Source organism: Heptranchias perlo, chromosome 36, assembly GCF_035084215.1.
Source record: "Heptranchias perlo isolate sHepPer1 chromosome 36, sHepPer1.hap1, whole genome shotgun sequence".
Classification (NCBI taxonomy): Eukaryota; Metazoa; Chordata; class Chondrichthyes; order Hexanchiformes; family Hexanchidae; genus Heptranchias; species Heptranchias perlo.
The window spans coordinates 11,410,112-11,430,011 of NC_090360.1; the positions used below are offsets into that span (position 1 = coordinate 11,410,112).

The window sequence follows — 19,900 nt, forward strand, 5'->3', positions numbered from 1 at the left end:
AGGGGGCTCTCGTGGGGGAGGAGCTAAATACGATTAAAATCACTAAGGAATTGGTACTCAGTAAATTAATGGGACTCAAGGCGGATAAATCCCCTGGACCTGATGGCTTACATCCTAGGGTCTTGAGGGAAGTGGCAGTAGGGATTGTGGATGCTTTGGTAATAATTTTCCAAAATTCTCTGGACTCGGCAAAGGTCCCGGCAGATTGGAAAACTGCTAATGTAACACCCTTATTTAAAAAGGGTAGTAGGCAGAAGGCTGGAAATTATAGACCAGTTAGCCTAACATCTGTGGTGGGTAAAATTTTTGAATCTATTATTAAGGAGACAGTAGCGGAACATTTGGATAAACATAATTTAATAGGACAAAGTCAGCATGGCTTTACGAAGGGGAAGTCATGTCTGACAAATTTGCTTGAGTTCTTTGAGGACATAACGTACAGGGTGGATAAAGGGGAACCAGTGGACGTAGTGTATTTAGACTTCCAGAAGGCATTCGACAAGGTGCCACATAAAAGATTATTGCTCAAGATAAAGAATCTCTGGATTGGGGGTAATATTCTGGTATGGGTGGAGGATTGGTTATCTAACAGGAAGCAGAGAGTTGGGATAAATGGTTCATTCTCGGACTGGCAACCAGTAGCCAGTGGTGTTCCGCAGGGGTCGGTGCTGGGTCCCCAACTCTTTACAATCTATATTAACAATTTGGAGGAGGGGACCGAGTGTAACATATCAAAGTTTGCAGATGATACAAAGGTGGGAGGGAAAGTAGAGAGTGAGGAGGACATAAAAAACCTACAAGGGGATATAGACAGGCTGGGTGAGTGGGCGGAGATTTGGCAGATGCAATACAATATTGGAAAATGTGAGGTTATGCACTTTGGCAGGGAAAATCAGAGAGCAAGTTATTATTTTAATGGCGTGAGACTGGAAAGTACTGCAGTACAAAGGGATCTGGGGGTCCTAGTGCAAGAAAATCAAAAAGTTAGTATGCAGGTGCAGCAGGTGATCAAGAAGGCCAACGGAATGTTGGCTTTTATTGCTAGGGGGATAGAATATAAAAACAGGGAGGTATTGCTGCAGTTATGTAAGGTATTGGTGAGACCGCACCTGGAATACTGCATACAGTTTTGGTCTCCATACTTAAGAAAAGACATACTTGCTCTCGAGGCAGTACAAAGAAGGTTCACTCGGTTAATCCCGGGGATGAGGGGGCGGACATATGAGGAGGGGTTGAGTAGATTGGGACTCTACTCATTGGAGTTCAGAAGAATGAGAGGCAATCTTATTGAAACATATAAGATTGTGAAGGGGCTTGATCGGGTGGATGTGGTAAGGATGTTCCCAAGGATGGATGAAACTAGAACTAGGGGGCATAATCTTAGAATAAGGGGCTGCTCTTTCAAAACTGAGATGAGGAGAAACTTCTTCACTCAGAGGGTAGTAGGTCTGTGGAATTTGCTGCCCCAGGAAGCTGTGGAAGCTACATCATTAAATAAATTTAAAACAGAAACAGACAGTTTCCGAGAAGTAAAGGGAATTAGGGGTTACGGGGAGTGGGCAGGAAATTGGACATGAATTTAGATTTGAGGTTAGGATCAGATCAGCCATGATCTTACTGAATGGCGGAGCAGGCTTGAGGGGCCGATTGGCCTACTCCTGCTCCTATTTCTTACGTTCTTATGTAAATTAAGTGTAGCTCATGACCTATTACGTTTTTATTCAAACCCTTTCAATATCCAGCCCTGGTTTTGTGCAGAATTGTTATATTCATGTCAGACCTTCCAACCTGAGGAAGACTTCAAGAGGGTGAACACTTAGCCAAACACTGATGGTATGAGATGTAACTGTTACAATTGAGCTTTTCTCTCCATGTTATAAATTCAGTCTGGCGTAGTTACCTTTTGGGTTCAATGGCTTTAGCAATAAGCAATCGGAGAGTCCTACCTTTATGACAGTTGATTCACACTATTTACTTGTACAATAGCGGGATCCAGAATATAACAATCAAACCCCCTTGTCATTTGGACTGAATCTCCATGTCTTTTGCATGCATATTTCTTCAATCTCTCTCAAGGCAGACTGAGTTAAATTAGGTGAAGCAAAGCTTTGTTTGAATCATTAAACTGCTTTATTTTGCAGTATGGTGAACGTACATAGCAGTAGTTAAGATCAGATTCACTGAGTTCAATAGATACAACTTGGCTTTGTTCGATGATATATGAAAATAATGAGCTTGCAACACTTTCTCACTTCAGTTAATCGTATTACTCAACTTAAAACAGGATAGCTCCTCTGCATTCTGTCCTACAGTCTTAGGCCAGAATTTACTTTCTCTCCAGTCTTCTGTGTTCCGTAGCCTTTTGCTGCCTGACTGCCTATGCAGCATCCTGCTCCCAAAAACCAGATTGACCTTTTGATCTGTTTACAGTCAGGAAGAGATCAAAAAGAACCTTTCAACACAACAGGTGTGAAGTGCTCATCAGTTACAGGGACAAGCCACTGAGTTGCTTAATGTTTAGACTCTGGGGAAAACAACTTCCGACTAGCATATTAACCACCTTCCATCTGGTTTCAGATTCACATGTCAGCATGAAGCTGTCCTGAGAAGTTAACCCTTTTAAAGCAAGTTTTAACTCTTTTAAAATTTTAAAATAACTCCTTTCTAGAACCTTTCTACGGGAAAATGGTCAAAGAATCTTGAAATGTGACATTCCCAATCCTTACATATAGTATTCACAACTGAACATCAGTGCCTAGAAGCAAAATGAATCTCTTATTAACCATTAGACCCTATGTATGCAATAGAATTAGTAATGCCTCTTATTGTAATGGTATAATGCACAAATATTTTCATACTCAACTTCTAACAGATAAATTGGCTGCAACTGAGGAAATGTGACTGATATAATCTCCACCAATGTGAACTTTCCACTTGTGCTTTTCACTCCAATTGATTTATTGTTCTTTGTACCTGCAATCCAGACCACCTGTAGTGTAGTGATAACCTGATCACATATACAGCATGGGTAAATTACATGACGCATTGCTGAGCAAATAGCACCCTTTTCTCGATCATACCAATATCACAATCCTTTGGTAAGCCCAGTAATTTTGTTATAATTCTGATTTCAATACATATTAATGTCTGTAGCTGTGTGTGCAGCAACAAGGTGATATAAAATCTATCTTTGGCACTTAGGCTCATCTCTGCCTTACATGATGGAAATGATATCTCAGGTGTCAGCCTTTCATAGCTCTGTGAGAAAATACAGTTTGTGCAAAAAGTGCAGAGATGTTAAATGACATCAAATTGCTGTTGTCACACTCTGGTGAGCTACCGAAGTTTCTCACCTTGTGAAAACATTAAAATGGGAACTACTTTTCCATCTCTGATTACTGCTACATTTGGGTGCTTTACAGTAACTGTAATGCACTGCCTGTTGTACATAACTGAAGCAATGAGAGGCACAAAACAGCATTTCTTTCACAGCAGCCAACTGCAAATTTGACAAAATATTCTATAGTCAGGGAGCAAAGGGATTGAATGTTCACTCAAGGTTTACAAGTTGCCCATGGTAAGAGTGACACTAGGAGCAACAATGCTCGAGTGAGTTTAAAATTTCATCCCCCACTGAAAGACTTCTGAAGAAAGCAGCCTGTTGAATCTAAAGGGAAAGAGGCAACCCACATCACATGACAAGTATCAAAACAGCCATTCAAATAAAATTGCCATCATATCTAAATCAAGAACAGATAAATGTTCCTCTTGTGCGGTGACCTACGTAACGTGTCAGTTATTAGTTTGTTTTGACTTATAAATAGGGTAGTGCACTGTCCTTCCACTATATTCTGTTCAAATAAAGAAATCTCTTTCTTCCATTGTTGGTGAGGTTTTCCAAAATGTATATTTAAAGGAGAACTTTAGTGTCTCAGCAGAGAGCTGTTCAGCTGGCATCAGCTGCAGGCACCAACATATTACATCCTTTCCCATGTTGAATTCCAGCCATGGGGCACCTGAGCTGAGAAAATTCATTACTGCCCAGGTACGTGAGCCAAGCATCTCTCTGCAAAACAGGAGGTCTCCTTTCGTAAACAGAGATGAATGGCCTGGGTTGTGCATGTTTCACTGTGCTGAGGCCACCGTGACTTAATCATTCCCCAACATGAACTCTTAGCTGTCACCATTGTGTGGGCAATAAACAGTGCACTCCCAACCCAAAATATTCACACTGTGTGAGTGCATGCATGGTATTTTTCTCAAGTTCACATAGACTGACACAAATAATCTGTATGCTCAGTAGCAAAGCAAGTCACTGAGCAGCTGACTATTAAATATTGCGCGTTTTGGCAGGGGTTGTTTATACATACGTGATGTGTGATTTATGCTGACAGAAACTAACTGACAATGGTAATTTTCATAATAATAACTTCTTTGAAGTTTTTCTTTCAAGGACAACAAGCACTTTCTGTAAAAGTACCGTAATTCACGAGGAAAAAACATATTGGTGTATCCACTGCCTACTGTGGAAATGAGCCATAGAGCCCAGGAAGGTCCCAGCAGGATCCCTGACCTATGCTGTCAGTTGATTTCAGCTGGCGTGACTATGGTGGGGAAAGGTCATCCAACGTCCCTGCTTCTGGTCACTATCCAGTGACTCTCGATGGAACGTTTGTGTGTTGATGTTGATGAGGACAGGATTGGTTGTGAATTGGTTAGGATACCTCCTAATTGAATAGCCTGCTTTACTCATTGGGCTCAAAGATGAAGTGCCACGTGGGTGAGGCACTGCAAGATGGGCAGTGCCCATGGCACCATAATTCAGTACCTCAGGAAAGGAAAAGAGAAAATTAGAGCGGTATTTTAGACAAAAACCTTGCCTAATGGCTAACAGGTGGTAATAAGGTAGTTCCTAAAAGGTTCAAACAGAAACTTTACTGTTATTTTAATGACTGCTTAAGCGTGTTGTTTTTAGATAGTGAAAACCTGCTGTTTGCTGAGAAACTATTTCTTGTGATGGTAAATATTTATTGAACTGGTTGGTGCTTTTAAAAGTGTTTACCTGTGTGTTCTCTTTGTTGTGTTTTTGTACTCTCCTGTTTACCAATTTCTCATTCATTATTAGTTAAACCTGGCAAATTGCTCCCTTTGGTTTCATTCAGTCAGGAAAAAAACATTGGAGCCAACATCCCAATGATAACTGAGTTGGGTAAGCAAACCCTTTCTCTTTTTGTTCACAGCCTCACTCCGTTCAGCAGTTCTTCTTTTCATTTCTCGCTGAGAGATTTCTCTACTGTCGGTGTCTTTCTTTTGCTGGCAATGCTTGAAGTTGGCTGCCTTGGTTGTGATCATCTGATTTTTTTTTAATGATTATTATTTTCCACAGAGCATCTCTTGCCCTTTGACCTCACTGCTCTGTCCTTGCAGCTGTTTCCAAAGTATTTTGCTCGTAGTTCATTTCTACAGCTTCGGCCTATCCATCAGCCTATGTCATGTTGACTGACAGTTCTTTCCGCAGCTCGCGCAGAAAGTCTGAGAAGGGAGAAAAAAAAAATCAAAACAAGACTTCAGACCAAACCTTCTTTCAAACTGTTTATTTTTTCTAGATTTGCTATCTGAATGCAAAGTTCAAGGGTTGCAAAAGAGAGAATAACTTCCGCTTGCTTGCAATACTTTACACTGTGCACTGAAATATAAAATAAATTAGAACGAAAAGTTCAGCAATTGTAATTCCCCGTCTCTTCAAGCTGCCGTTGACTGTTCAATCATCATGCGTACATGTCCCACCCCTAACCATTCAATCTGGGCTGATATATATTGTTGTCTTTCCTTTGATTCTTCTAGTGAATGACTCGAACGTTCAGTTCTTGGACCAAGATGATGACGATGACCCAGATACTGAATTGTACATGACACAGCCATTCGCATGTGGGACAGCGTTTGCTGTCAGTGTGCTCGACTCCCTAATGAGTGCTGTAAGTTAAAGCAAGCTGATGTGCTTTTTTTCTTTATGATCTGTCTTTTCTCTCCATCGCTCACACTTGAATTCACAGGCTCCGTCCAATGCACAGTTTTTAAAAATAGACCCGTTCTTGTAAATCACTCATTGACAGATCCATTGGTCTTTTAAACCCAAAGCTTAGCAGGATTTGGTCAAGCCTTTGGGCGTTTGAAGATCTCGCATGCTGTGTGTTTTAATAAGTGCGCTACTATAATTCAAGGTGCCCAAAGTAACTGCAAGTAATAACATGGAGCTGTACATGAAATGAAGGCATCCCTTCTATTAGATAATAAGCAATTTTCAAATATTTCTGATGAAAATGGCAGCAGTGAGTTCTTTATGGGTGCAGTATGATACGACAAGTAGCGGTCTGAGATAATTACCTGCTCTGAGTGACGTGGGGTCAACAGATCCGAGTTATACAGCTGGCTCCGCGCCATTCCTGGGCCAGAGAAGATGGAGCACTGCGGCTCTGCTTACAGGCATCCAAACACCAGTTAAATTTTAATGGTATCAAAGAGCCGACGGGATAGTTACTAACGTTAAAAAGTGGAAATAAAGTCTCTTTTAAAGTTGCCCGACAGTCAGTTCAACCACCAGGGAAATGTTTAGAATTCCCTTCACGCTGGCTGCTGTTATAATGCAGCTGATGTGATGCTGTAGCAGTGCGAGAGAGCACACCTCCTCAAGGTACATTCACACTCCTGGTCTCAGTCCAATTTGGGCAACATGGCACCACAGTTGTACTTCGAAGTTCACATCAACCTGAAGCCAAAACTCCTTCACAATTGATGCAGATTGTGTAGGATAACTGGCCTGTTAGTTTAACATGTTTTGTCGTAAAAGTATTGAAGTGTAAAGTTTTCAGATTGTTTTGAACTGTGCTAAACATACTGCAGGAACAATCTTTTGGAGACTGTGTTCACAACAAAACCTGTATTTTTAAGGGCGGCACTTGTTTTCTCAAAATAAAGCACCAAGTATAAGAAAGCTGGGGTTATTTTGAAAACGATCGAAAGCTTTCAAAGCATCTCTTCAAAATAATAAGACCCAACCACAGTTAAGGTGGCTGGTGATTTTTATTGAATGGATTTTTGAAATAATGGCCCTCGGTTAGCTAAGTGCTCCAAAGTAGCTGAAATGTAATGGCTGAAAGAGTCACCTTTGACAGCCATTCTCTCAATGTGTCAGGACAAGGTCTGAATTTGCTGAACACAAAATATTTCATTCAACAGCCATTTAAAGCTTTCCCAGCACACATTGGATACTTAACAACAACAACTTGCATTTATATAGCGCCTTTAACGTAGTAAAAACATCCCAAGGTGCTTCACAGGAGCGTTATCAGACAAAATTTGACATGAGCCTCATAAGGAGATATTCGGACAGGTGGCCAAAAGCTTGGTCAAAGAGCTAGGTTTTAAGGAGCAACATAGAGGAGGAGAGAGAGGTGGAGAGGTGGTAGTCAGTGGAGCAATTTGAGGTGATGAATGAAGAAATCAAACAAGAAACATATTGCACAACATTAAAGCGTATCTGTTAAGTTTTTACTTCAGTTTATCAATATCAAAATACTTAATATACCCAGTTGTAAAACTGCAAGAAATAGAGGCCAGTCTTTGTCCCTGTCTCGGCTCATCTGCTGCTGAAATCCTCATCCATGCTTTTGTTACCTCTAGACTCAACTATTCCAATGCTCTCCTGGTTGGCCTCACACCTTCTACCCCCCATAAACTTGAGCTCATCCAAAACACTGCTGCCCATATGCTAACTCGCACCAAGTCCCGTTCACCCATCACCCCTGTGCTCGCTGACCTACATTAGCTCCTGGTCCAGCAATGCCTCAATTTTAAAATTCTCATCCACATGCCTCCATGGCCTCGCTCCTCATCTCTGTAACCTCCTCCGACCCTACAATCCTCCGAGAATTCTGCGTTCCTCCAACTTTGGCCTCTTGTACTTCCTTCGCCCACCATTGGTGGCCATGCCTTCAGCCGTCTAGGCCCTAAGCTCTGGACTTCCTGCCGTAAACGTTTCCACTTCTCCTCCTTTAAGATGCTTCTTAAAACCTACCTCCTTGACCAAACTTTTGGTCGCCAGTCCTAATGTCTCCTTTTTTGGCTCGGTGTCAGTTTCTGTCTGATTACGTTCTTGTGAAATGCCTTGGGATGATTTCTTAGGTTAAATGTGCTATAGAAATGCAGGTTGTTATTGTTGTTGAATTACCACTTGGGTGCAGTAGTATGTAGTGCCAGTAACCATGCACCAGCAAGTCAGGAGAGGAAGAGAGAAACTTGGAAACACAGTGCTAAATATGAATAGTGAGGCAGTGACTATAATGGATGGGATCTTCCTTTGCTCTTTAATATATGCTGCAGCCTTAAATCAAGGATGTTTGGAGCTCTCCACTGAGCAGAATGGACATGGTTTCATTTCCATTTAACATAAATATAAATGCAGTTGACAATTTGTGAAGTATTGTCCCATTATTCTGGCATTAGAGACGATCTCTAGTTTATACAGAGTATGAGCACAGGGTTTACAAACTCCTGTGGATTTTCAAACAAAATGCACAGAGAGATCCTTAATTTGTGAATTTGAGCATGAAATACCCGGTGTATGTGCTTTGGAGATTTTTCTTCGAAATAAAACACCGCACTATTCCCGACGCCTTTTCCATGGCTACTGAGATTCGATATTAAATCATTTGTTGCAAGAAATGTGAACTAAAGTGGTGTGCCATGCAACAACACAAAAGAGAATTCATAAATCCAGTGCTGGCATCAGATGCAAATTTAAGTTGAATCCAAGTTGCACTAATAGGCGAAAGTTTATAAATGAATCTGTCAGATTGATCAGACAGTCCGATTTGCTGTAGTATCAGCAAAGTGAAGTTTCTGTCAACACACTTTTCACATACATTGCCATCAAATGGAGCTGTACTGAGCACATTAGACGACTTAACAAGGTCACTGCAGCACCGAGCTCCTCAAATGACAATCCTTGAAGGCTATGTGGGCTCATGGGAAAGCACTGGAAGTTGTGTGCTTTTTGTTGGCTGGTGTGGTCTAAAAGGTGCCAGCAGAAAGGAGATGAATTTCTGGGCATTGAAATACTCCACTGGTTTGATGTCTCAATTTGGCCTCTTCCTTGGTTTTGAAAAGCAGTTAGAACAAAACATCATTCAGGCAACATTTCACATTGGACAATGGCGTTGATGGTTAACAGACAACACTCATCCATCATCCCGGCTGACAGCATTGTCAGAATCTCAGATAGCTGCCAAATGTTAATGCTGTGCTTGCTTCACTTATAGCTGTGGGTCTGTAACTCCACTTATAATCACGATACAATCCCTGGAGCTGTACATTGTTTTTATTGGCTCAGTACAGGGAGCTGAATTTCCCACTGCCTGTTCCCAAAATAACATCAGGCGATCCAGCTCTCATTTGCCTCTCTAAACGTCACAAATTTCTGGTGGGTTTTGTTTGTTCCAAATTTTCAAACTGTGAAAGTTCCTATCGATTATAGACCTTGGCAGGTGCCTCCAGGTTTAAATCTGTAGCGGCAAATTAAGATGGTTGCCCCTGACAGTCAAACAATTTCAACGGAGCCTGCGGTGTATGTGGCTTCCCTCACTGTTCAAAATGAAGCAAGGAAAGCCCTGTATAGTGAGCAAGTTTATACAGTTGTCCCCTTTTTTTTGCATCCCATCATTAGCAGTCTTCATATAAGAGTGATGATACCTCTCAAAGGACAGCTGACAGAATGGCAGGAGGCAGGCCAGTTGGTGCAAGCCATGTCTTATCTCTGTCAACAATGTGTTTTTCTTCCTCTTGCTGGTGAAACCATCCTGTGGTATAAATGGTTTTCACAAATAGTAGGGTAAAGGCCTGAACGGAGGCTGATTGACAGCCCTCTTACCCCAAAACACTAGTCCTTGATACTCACCAGGAAAAAGCTCTCTCTTGACAGCTGTGAAAATTTGAAACATTTCTAACCCTATTCCTTGCACCCCTCTGGTGCTGTGCATTTTATGCACCAAACTTTACAATGTTTATGCTGACAGTCCCTCACACAGATATAAAGGCCTCGATTTTCTTGAGGGGAGGGGTGCGGGGGAAGGCCGGGGCTGCAGACACCCAAGCTAGATTGGCTACCTGGCCGGTGGGCGGGAGTAGGAATTTAGCGGCAGGAGGCCTCAACCGGTGATCCGTGGGAATGTTCCCTGGCAGTCAGCAGAAGCAAGGCTGCACATGAAATTAGGGATCGGGGTGGGGGGAGGCCGGGGCTGGGGAAGGCCAAGGACTCCTTGAAGGGCCCGGGGGGAGCATCCTTTCGCCTCCTGGCTCACAGGGAGTTCTAAAAGGAGGAGGTCTTCAATACTGACCTTGGCCGGTTGGTGCCTCCTGCCTTGAATCTGTTGCCGGGCAGCCGACAGTGCGGGACTTCCCCCCCACCCCCCCCCCAACGTTCAGTTAATTCTACATCACCGTGCCAATTATGTCATTGGGCCGTGGCTTTTGAATGTTACCTCGGCCTTTTACGGCAGCCTCGTCAAAGGCCTGATTTAGGGCAGTGAAAATTTAAACAGCCGGGAAGGTAGCGGGTTGGAGCCAGAAGGTCGGAATTTTACATTTTAACCCCTTGCAGGCACCATTCCTGCTGGGCTGGGGTTAAAATCAGGGCCAAAAAGTCTGTGGGATAGTGGAAGAGGAATCCGATGGATGTTTGTATTTTTGCATAAGTGAAACCAAAGCTTTTACTTTGTTTGCAAGCTGCTTCGTCCCATCGGCCAAAACTAGAGGTCATCTATATAATATGTAATAAAAACAGAAAATGCTGGAGAAGCTCAGCAAGTCAGGCAGCATCTGTGGAGAGAGGATCAGAGTTAACATCTTCCAGTTCTGACGAAAGGTCTTCGGTGTTTCTTTCTCCACAGATGCTGCCTGACTTGCTGAGTATTTCCAGCATTTTCTGTTTTTATTTCAGATTTCCAGCATCCGCAGCATTTTGCTTTTGGTCATCAATGTAAGAGAGTCACTAATAAATCCAATAGGGAATTCAGGAGAAACTTCTTTACCCAAAGACTGGTTAGAATGTGGTAAGCACTACCACAAGGAGCAGTTGAGGCAAATAACATAAATGCATTTAAGGGAAAACTAGATAAACACTTGAGGGGAGAAAGGAATAGAAGGATGTGTTGATAGGGTGAGATGAAGTAGAGAGGGAGGAGGCTCGTATGAAGCAGAAACACCAGCATCGACCAGTTGGCCCGAATGGCCTGTTTCTGTGCTGTAGGCTCAATGTAACTCAATGTAAATTTGCTCCACATGTTTCTACAGGTCATTATTGAAAGAAGCAATTTAGCAAAATCACTCCACTTTCTGGATGCATACTGTTTTCAGGATGTTGCAATGTTTTAGAATGGATCAGTATTTTACAGCTCCTGTCTCTCCTTACAAGAGACAGTGTTATCGGTCTCAGTGACACCTCTCTTGCAACACTAGTTACTCCATTTCTCAATCAATCATGGAGTCAAGAACTGGTGTTGCAAGATTGACATCATTGTGATTGATGGGATGTGTTCTGCTCGTGGAAATAAAAGGAGTGGGTTTTACAACACTGAATTTATTTTTTTAAAAGGCAAAATGAGAAAAGTCGAAGTATCTTGAAAATTAAATAAAATAGAAAATCAAATTTTACAAATTAGAAAGATTTTCCAATAACATAACATTGGGAATTTTCCATTTCTGGGGAGTTAGCAACATTCAATAAGATAAGCTCCAATTTTAACCCAGCCCTTCTGGGGCAAACGAGGTGGGCAGGTAGTTAAAATGGCAGTCGGGGTGGGTTGGAGGCGGGGGGTCATGTTGTATTCCTGAGGCATTCCTGCCTGATTTTACCCACCAGAAAAGCCGTTTGAGAGGGCAGTCTGCCTCAAGCAGTCGGGCGGTCTCCTTCAGATTCGAAAGTTGCGGCCCGATGATGTCATCGACGCTGCGATCTGATTTTAACTGCAGAATATCGAGATGGCGGCACGTCATCAAACCTTCCCTCTCCCTCCCATTACCAGTAGCACTTTGGAGACCCCCCTCCCCTACCCCCTTCCTCCCTCCCAGTCGGGAACTGTTCCCTTAGCTCCCCGGGTCATCGCAAGTCTCCTGCCCGATTTCCCGCTCCCGCCCATCGGCTGTGACGCCATTCCCGCGGGAGCCATTGATGCTGCACTATTTAAATGAGGGCCGGGAGTTAAAATAGCTTTGGCCTCACGTTGAACTCTCCGCAAGTGTTTCCCTCCCACCCCACGCCCCACAAACTGCCCACCACGATCGTGCCCCAAGTTAAAATCGGGGCTCTGGTGCTTTTGGTGTGTGGCACAGGCCCATTCAAAAAGCTGGTGAAAAGTAGAGTTCAGTAACTCTCCCACAATTTACAGATATTTCTATATAAAAATGGTGCCTGTGCACAATAAAGACAATAAGCAGTTTCTCCCCAGGTCTGTTTCCTAATGAGCCAAGACAATAGCTTGGACACTACAATTTATCTCTGTGCCCCTTGGTTAATATTCATGCTGGGGTTTGTATGTCTTTAGACATCAGGTTAAGGTAGGATTGGGCTGTGGTGCCTTCAATGGGGAGAATACCTCACCAGCACGCTCTCTAAACAAATATGTGAAACGGGACTTCTGGTGCAAAAAACAATACCTGAAGGCTGCTGGTGCCCTGTGCCCTGTATCCTGTGCCCTCAGCATGAGTCAGGGTATTTTGTGTGGGGGGACAGGGGAACAGAGAAGATGTTTTTCAAAAAAAGTAAATGGTTTTGTGAGTTCTAGCAACTTTGTGAGAAAGCCAGGGCTTTTTTTGTAATGAGGATGTTGTACAGATTCTGGTATTAAATATAGTCCTTGGAGGCCTATAAAAGGGACGCTGCCTCCTTCACTAAAACAATCATCTTTAATGAAGCTTAAATTTATTATATTGACATTAAGTAAATATTTCCAAGACTGATTGTTTACCTGACAGGACGGAATGGTTATAGATGCTGGCAGGCTGTCATCTTGAAGTAGCTGTGCACCTAATAAACTGTGCTTGCCAACACACTCGAGTGTTTTAAACAAGACCACCTGGGACTTTATCCTCATCATCCATTTATTTAAAAAAAATCAAAATGTTTAATTGATACATACTTAAGTCTGATTTCTGTCAGCTCATGTCGTAAAGCTGCGGGATGTGATACCAGGAGTGGACTGTGAGAGTATACTTGTGGTAATGTGCAGCGACATTCTCGGCATAAAGGCTGTTCCCAGCTGAATCACTGATGAGGAAAAAAGGCACTCCAGCTCGTACAGGCTTCGAACCTGTCCAGAGTCTTCTACTTTTGTATCTTTCTCAGCCTCATATTGGTTGTGAAGTTAACGTTGAGAGAGGGAGACTTTGCATCGCCACTAACACCAATTATAGCGGGAATTAATCATTACAATTTCTGTCCTTTAGAACAAAACTGACCTGAATTTGTGTGTGGAAGAAAAGATATATAGTGAAAGGACCTAATGGGACATACAACTAAAACAGAGTAATTGGAGTCTGCTGTCTTTTCACTTCCCAGATAAAATATGTGAAGTGACAACACGCTAGTTTTAACTGCACAAAATCCTCGGAAAGCCTAATTTGAATTTCTTCGGTGATGACTTTAATAGTGTTCGCTTAAAGAGTTTGTTTTATCTCGGCAGACATACTTCAATGACAATATCCTGACTCTGATACGGACATTAGTCACAGGCGGAGCCACACCAGAGCTGGAATCACTTCTGGCTGAAGAAAACGCCTTGCGAGGTGGCTACAGCACTCCGCAAACACTATCAAACAGAGACAGGTGTCGAGTCGCACAGTTAGCTCTGTACGATGGTCCCTTCGCAGACCTTGGGGTAAGATGAATCTATTGTTTTGCTTAGTACTCCAATCCAATTCTGACTGTTCAGCATGAAAAGCAACTAATCCCTCATACCCAACTCATCCGTTTCTTTATTTGTCCCGTTTCTTTTTAAAGTAATTTTGAAACATAGAAACATAGAAAATAGGAGCAGGAGTAGGCCATTCGGCCCTTCGAGCCTGCTGCGCCATTCAATATGATCATGGCTGATCCTCTATCTCAATACCATATTCCCGCTCTCTCCCCATACCCCTTGATGCCTTTTGTATCTAGAAATCTATCTATCTCCTTCTTAAATATATTCAGTGATTTGGCCTCCACAGCCTTCTGTGGTAGAGAATTCCACACGTTCACCACCCTCTGAATGAAGAAATTTCTCCTCATCTCAGTCCTAAATGTCCTACCCCGTACCCTGAAACTGTGACCCCTCATTCTGGATACCCTGAGACTGTGACTCCTCGTTCTGGAGTTGGAGTTTGATGTGAATGGATTTGTAACAAGAGGTGGCTCACTGCACTGGCCCATTGGTGCTTAAACATGCTGTGTCATGGGGCCTGGTATAGAGGTCCTCATCTGGGAATCTCTGGGAAGGGACCAGCAGTGCAAAGGTCAGGCAGTTCTCCCAGTGAGCGAAGGGGAAAAAAATCAGCAAACTGGTCTTTCTGAGCTATACCCATGACCACCTCAAGAAGCCATGGAAGAGAGCACATGGCTTACCACTCTCTCAGCCAGAAAATGGGGTTGCATATGGCATAGAGTGAGTTAGAATAGGGAGTAAATAAATGGAGACAAGATCCAGAAATGCAACCAATCCTCTGATGGGTCAATTGGTACAGTCATTGTCTGCCGTGGAGTTGATCTATGTGGTTAAGCAATGTCGCAGGTTTGCAGATGGTGAGTTAGCTGATGCCAACCAGCGTAAAGGGGCACTACATTTATTCTCAGAAGCCCCAGATTAGGGATGGGCACATCAATCAGTCAGGGTTCCTATATTTAGCGACCCATGCTGAAAATGCACGTGTGTGGACAGTGGTGAGGACAGGAAGAGATTTGTCTGCGATGTACCCCTGCTGATACTCACCGTCTGAGTCCACAGATGAAGAATAGGTGTTTGGGTAGCTAACGTCCATGGAACCAAACCCAGTTGGGGTTGAGGGAAAGAAGGCAAAAAGCACATTTTTACCTTTAAAGTTTCCTCCATGTTTGTGAAAGTGCTGCCGGGGATTGTGGTAGTGCCTGAAATACTGAATAGAAAAACACATCGTAAGAAGAAAATGCTTGTTTTAAATGACCAGTAGCCAGTTTATACCCAATACATTGTACTTTGAAGGACAAGTACACTAAACCATAGCAAAGCTACAGCAGCTCATCCAATCAGCTGGACACTCGTCTCCCAAACAGAAGGTCATAAGATCAAATCACAGGCCCTATAGCCCACTGGTTGAATTATTTTCTCTATCCCATCAGCCTACATTTATAATTCTGTCTGAAAATCAAAATGATTTTTCTGGTAAATTACACAACATAAGCCATCACATGGATGATATAAAATGGGTAGATCTCTGCTCAGTTCAATCCTCCTCAGCAGCAGATGAGTAAAACCTTCATCCCAAGAGGAAAGAATAAGAAGTTTTAAAAGCAGTTATTTATGAAAGCAGTTACTGAAATCCGTTATTGGAAAACCATTTATACCCCAGAAAGTCTTTCTCTTCAACACATTCTCCTTATAATGTGCACTAAAATGGATCAAAATTGGGATCTGGCTGGGGTCAGACACAACTATAATGCGTGGGTAGCCCGGCAGTTCTAGCAATTGAGAATTTGAGTCACCAAGCTACAGTTCCTGTGTTGGAATCCCATCAATTGAGCTATTGAATGGAACACTGAAAAGCAGAGAGATATTACATATCATTCAGTGCCAGGGGAAGAGGTGTGGTGGAGGAGGAAAGACGGACCAGTTGGCCAGTCACAGAGATGGCACCAGTCCACATTGTCCCACCCTTGCTGGAGGGAGCAGCCCCAAGGAGACAAAGCAAATATTTCCATTGAAAATATTTCCATCAGTATGTTCCATATAATACACCATTGATGCAGTATTACCAAAGTTCTTTCATGTGGGGGAAGCACATAAGTCATGAGACCTGCACTTTCACGCAAGAATGTGAAGTGTCACAACTGTGTAAATAGTTTCACAAGAGGCTGTGAACTCTGAACTTTTAGTGGAAACGGTGGACATGAAAGAATGAAGAATGAGACTATTTTAAACCTAAAGAAATTAATATTTTGGAATTTACAAATGCTACAGAATACAGGGGTGCAGTGTGCCATCAATTATTTGATACTCTATGTATTCCCTGAGGAATACCATTAGAATGTAAATGCGCTCTAGAATGTTCCTTGTGAATTGAACCTCTAAGTGCCAATCCACCACAGTGGATTACTGTTTTTACTTTCACTGCCATCAAATCATCGTTCAATCCCATAGAAAAAGAGAATATCACAAAGGTTTCAGTCAAGGGAGCGTTCTGAATTGACATTAATGGATATACAGTCATTAACCCAGAGTGCTTCAGCAATCATGTCATTTTGACTGTGTGAGTTAATTCAGCTCCTTCAGTGTTGTGGGCAGTAACTTCTCCCATGTTGCTTGCTGCTGATCTTCATCAATGCTTGGTGCTTAAACCAAAATATTTTTTATAATAAATAGTGCACAGAAAAAAGGGGAAAAGTTGATTACTTGTAGCTGTTTGTTCTTTAAGAGACCCAGATGGCAACACACTCTTTAATTCTCTGAAATGATTTCTTCTGAGCAGTATTAAGAAACCTTGCAAGCAGTACTTCAATTCTGTGAAGGATTACCTCAGAAATTCTTTAGGCAACAAACAGAAGGATATTGTAATGGGTTAATACCTTAAGTGATGTTCACCAGACTCTGAGCACCTTGTTGGAATCTGACACCTGCTTAGAGCAATGAAGACTCAAAGTATATTGTCAGTTCCACCTCGCTCTCTGGCCAGGCTAAGCACTCACCAGCAGCTGGATACCATTTCAATTTTAAAAAAATTTGTTCATGGGATGCGGGCATCGCTGGCAAGGCCAGCATTTATTGCCCATCCCTAATTGCCCTCGAGAAGGTGGTGGTGAGCTGCCTTCTTGAACCGCTGCAGTCCGTGTGGTTTCAATTCTAATGATAACAAAGAGCCAATCGGAGAAGTTGCTCTTCACTAACATTAAAAAATGTTAATAAAGTTTTAAAAACTTTTTGAAGTTCACTTCACGCTGTGGCCAAACTGAAGCAGTGTGAAGCCACCCCTTCAAGGCAATCTCACAACATTCGCCTTGATCTGTGCACTTCACACAGTTTTGCAACATAGAATGTAAGTGTGTTTACAAATGGTATTGCTTGAAGTGATTTATTTGCTCGAAGCTAGGAATGATGTCTCTTATAAGTGGCGGGTATTTCCTGGTCCACAGGGAAATAGGAGAGATCTCTCTCACAGTGAAGCTGCTCAATGTCGCGGTCATAGCTAGCAGATTTGTAACATTACACATCTGGCTCAGACATAGTCAGCCAGATTTTACTGTCAAAATAACGATGAGGCTAACAGCGCTCACTGTCATTTATGCGCAAATCACACACCGAGTGGAGTTGCACAGTTAAATGCGAAAATCTGGAAGTTGCTGTCCGAGAAGCACCGCTCCTCCGTGAACTGTGCGAAAATGGCATCTCACCGCCTAGCTCCCCATTCAAATGTATTGAACGGCGTGAAGTTCCTGTACTGATGTAGTAGATATGGACTAAACTCACCACAAAAAGTTAGGGCTTGCCCAATCCGGTCTAAACACCTTTTTAACGGCCTGTTAAGTCTTAATTACCGCCAAACAACCTCTCTGGCACTGGAAATTAACTTTTACAAGTGTGGAGTCTCATTCCTTCAGCTTTCAATTGTTGGAGATTTTAAGAAAAAATTTAAACGAGATGTTTTTTTTCTTCCTGTCTTTTTTTCTCTCTCTCATTCCAATCTTTCTCTCCCTCTCTTTATTTCGCTTTCTGTACCTGATTTGACAGTGAATTCACTGTTCTAACTTACACTTCCTGTGCTGCCCATTAACGATTCTTCAATCTGATTGGTAATGGAGACACACAGCTGCTTGCCCTGTTCACACAGGTTCCAGATGCCCTGGAGAGGGCATCACGCTGAAAGGATCTCTAATTTACAGCAACTTGCCGTGCAAAACCCCAAAGAAAGTCTATGGGCAAGTGCAAGTCTAACGAAAGGCCGGCACTGTTCGTTCGCCACTCATGGCAAAATCTGGTCCATTCTATTTGCTATTTTTTTTAGACCAAGAAAATCAGTTAACGCTGCTTTGTCATGTGATACCACGAGTGGAAACCTCTTTATTTTATTTCTTCACATCCATTTTATAAAACAAATGACTTTATATCGCACTTGCCATATTTCCATTTCTTCCCAGTCCTGCATCTTAAACATGGGCAAATATTGGCCTTGAAGCTAAACTGCAGTTGATATCTCTTTTGTCTTCTTTTTGCCCCAGGATGGTGGCTGTTATGGAGACTTGTTCTGCAAGGCATTAAAAACGTACAACATGCTTTGCTTTGGAATTTATCGATTGAGAGATGCACATCTAAGAGCACAGAACCAATGTACTAAGCGGTAAGTGCCACAAACTTCTCGCAGTTCCTTAGTTGTTATTTATAATGCTTGTATCCCATTAACTTTCACTGTTTTGCTACAGGCACAACATCAGCCATGATATTACTGACACAAAACTAACGTAAAAACGCAGCCCGTCTGTCGGCCTTTGCTGCCGTAAAAAGAGTTTGGTGAAAGAATTAGATAAGTTTGCTTACTAGTTGAGCAACACCATTTTTAAGGGGAAAAAGACAAAAGCTGCAATGCTGGCAGCATGTCATTCACTGTAGACTGTAGACAGGAAGCACTTGAAATGAGAGTTTTATTGGTGGTATTTATTTGTTGCTGTCTTACTGCAGAGCTGGATTAAGTCAAATTGACTTGTTTACGACAAGATGCTGTGACAGACGCCATGAGCACAGACAATGGCATCCCAGGGTACAACAACACAATTTGACGCTATACGCATAATTTAACATTAAAACACTGCCAAGAAATCAATTCAAATCAGATGATCATTTCAGCCCAAAACAATGGCAGTGAATGCCAATAGACACACTTATCTATCAAAATGTTCTTTATTCTGTTGTATGTCCTCAAATTTCTAAAGTCAGAACATTTATTTCTTTTTCACCAAAACTTTCTTTCCCTTGGGAGTAAAATATAGTTATGTAAAATATTAACACAACAGATGGCAAAGCAAACAATACTCATGTCCTTTGTGACTTTCTACACTTCTTCACTTTACACAGTGTATTCTGTTGCAAGGACTGGAACTACTTTCTTATGGACACTCCCTCAGTCAATGCAAGGGTAGACAAGGGTAATGCAGTAGATATAATATATTTGGATTTTCAAAAGGCCTTTGATAAAGTACCACATAGTAGACTCATGACTAAGGTCAGAGCACATGGAGTCAGGGACAAGTAGCAGAATGGATAGCAAGCTGGCTACAAAACAGAAATAGAAAGTAGGGGTTAAAGGTCGTTACTCAGACTGGCAAAAGGTGGGAAGTGGTGTTCTATAAATATCAGTACTGGGACCACTGTTGTTCATGATATACACAAACAATTTGGACTCGGGAATCCAAAATATAATTTCAAAATTTGTGGATGACACCAAATTGGGGGGTATAGTTAATACCAAGGAAGACTGCGACAAAATACTGGAAGACATTAATAAACTTGCAGAATGGTCGTGTAATTGTCAAATGAATTTCAATATAAATAAGTGTGAGGTATTACATTTTGGTGGGAAGAATTAGAGGGCCACATACTGCTTGGATAATAAGAGTCTAAATGGGGTAGAGGAG

The 19,900-nt window shown here is 42.2% G+C and overlaps 1 protein-coding gene across 6 annotated transcripts in view; it reads left to right on the forward strand.

Annotated features, from left to right (window-relative positions):
• The window catches only part of kcnma1a (potassium large conductance calcium-activated channel, subfamily M, alpha member 1a), a 692,064-nt gene that overhangs the window by 647,275 nt on the left and 24,889 nt on the right, over positions 1 to 19,900 (forward strand). For 4 of the 6 annotated variants that reach the window (XM_067972546.1, XM_067972543.1, XM_067972542.1 and 1 more), the window contains exons 24-27: positions 5,126 to 5,209; positions 5,845 to 5,975; positions 13,734 to 13,928; positions 18,491 to 18,609. In XM_067972546.1, coding sequence (XP_067828647.1) covers positions 5,126 to 5,209; positions 5,845 to 5,975; positions 13,734 to 13,928; positions 18,491 to 18,609 — 529 coding nt within the window. The remainder of the gene's footprint in view (positions 1 to 5,125; positions 5,210 to 5,844; positions 5,976 to 13,733; positions 13,929 to 18,490; positions 18,610 to 19,900) is intronic. The other 2 variants (XM_067972544.1, XM_067972547.1) reach the window with 1 other exon arrangement.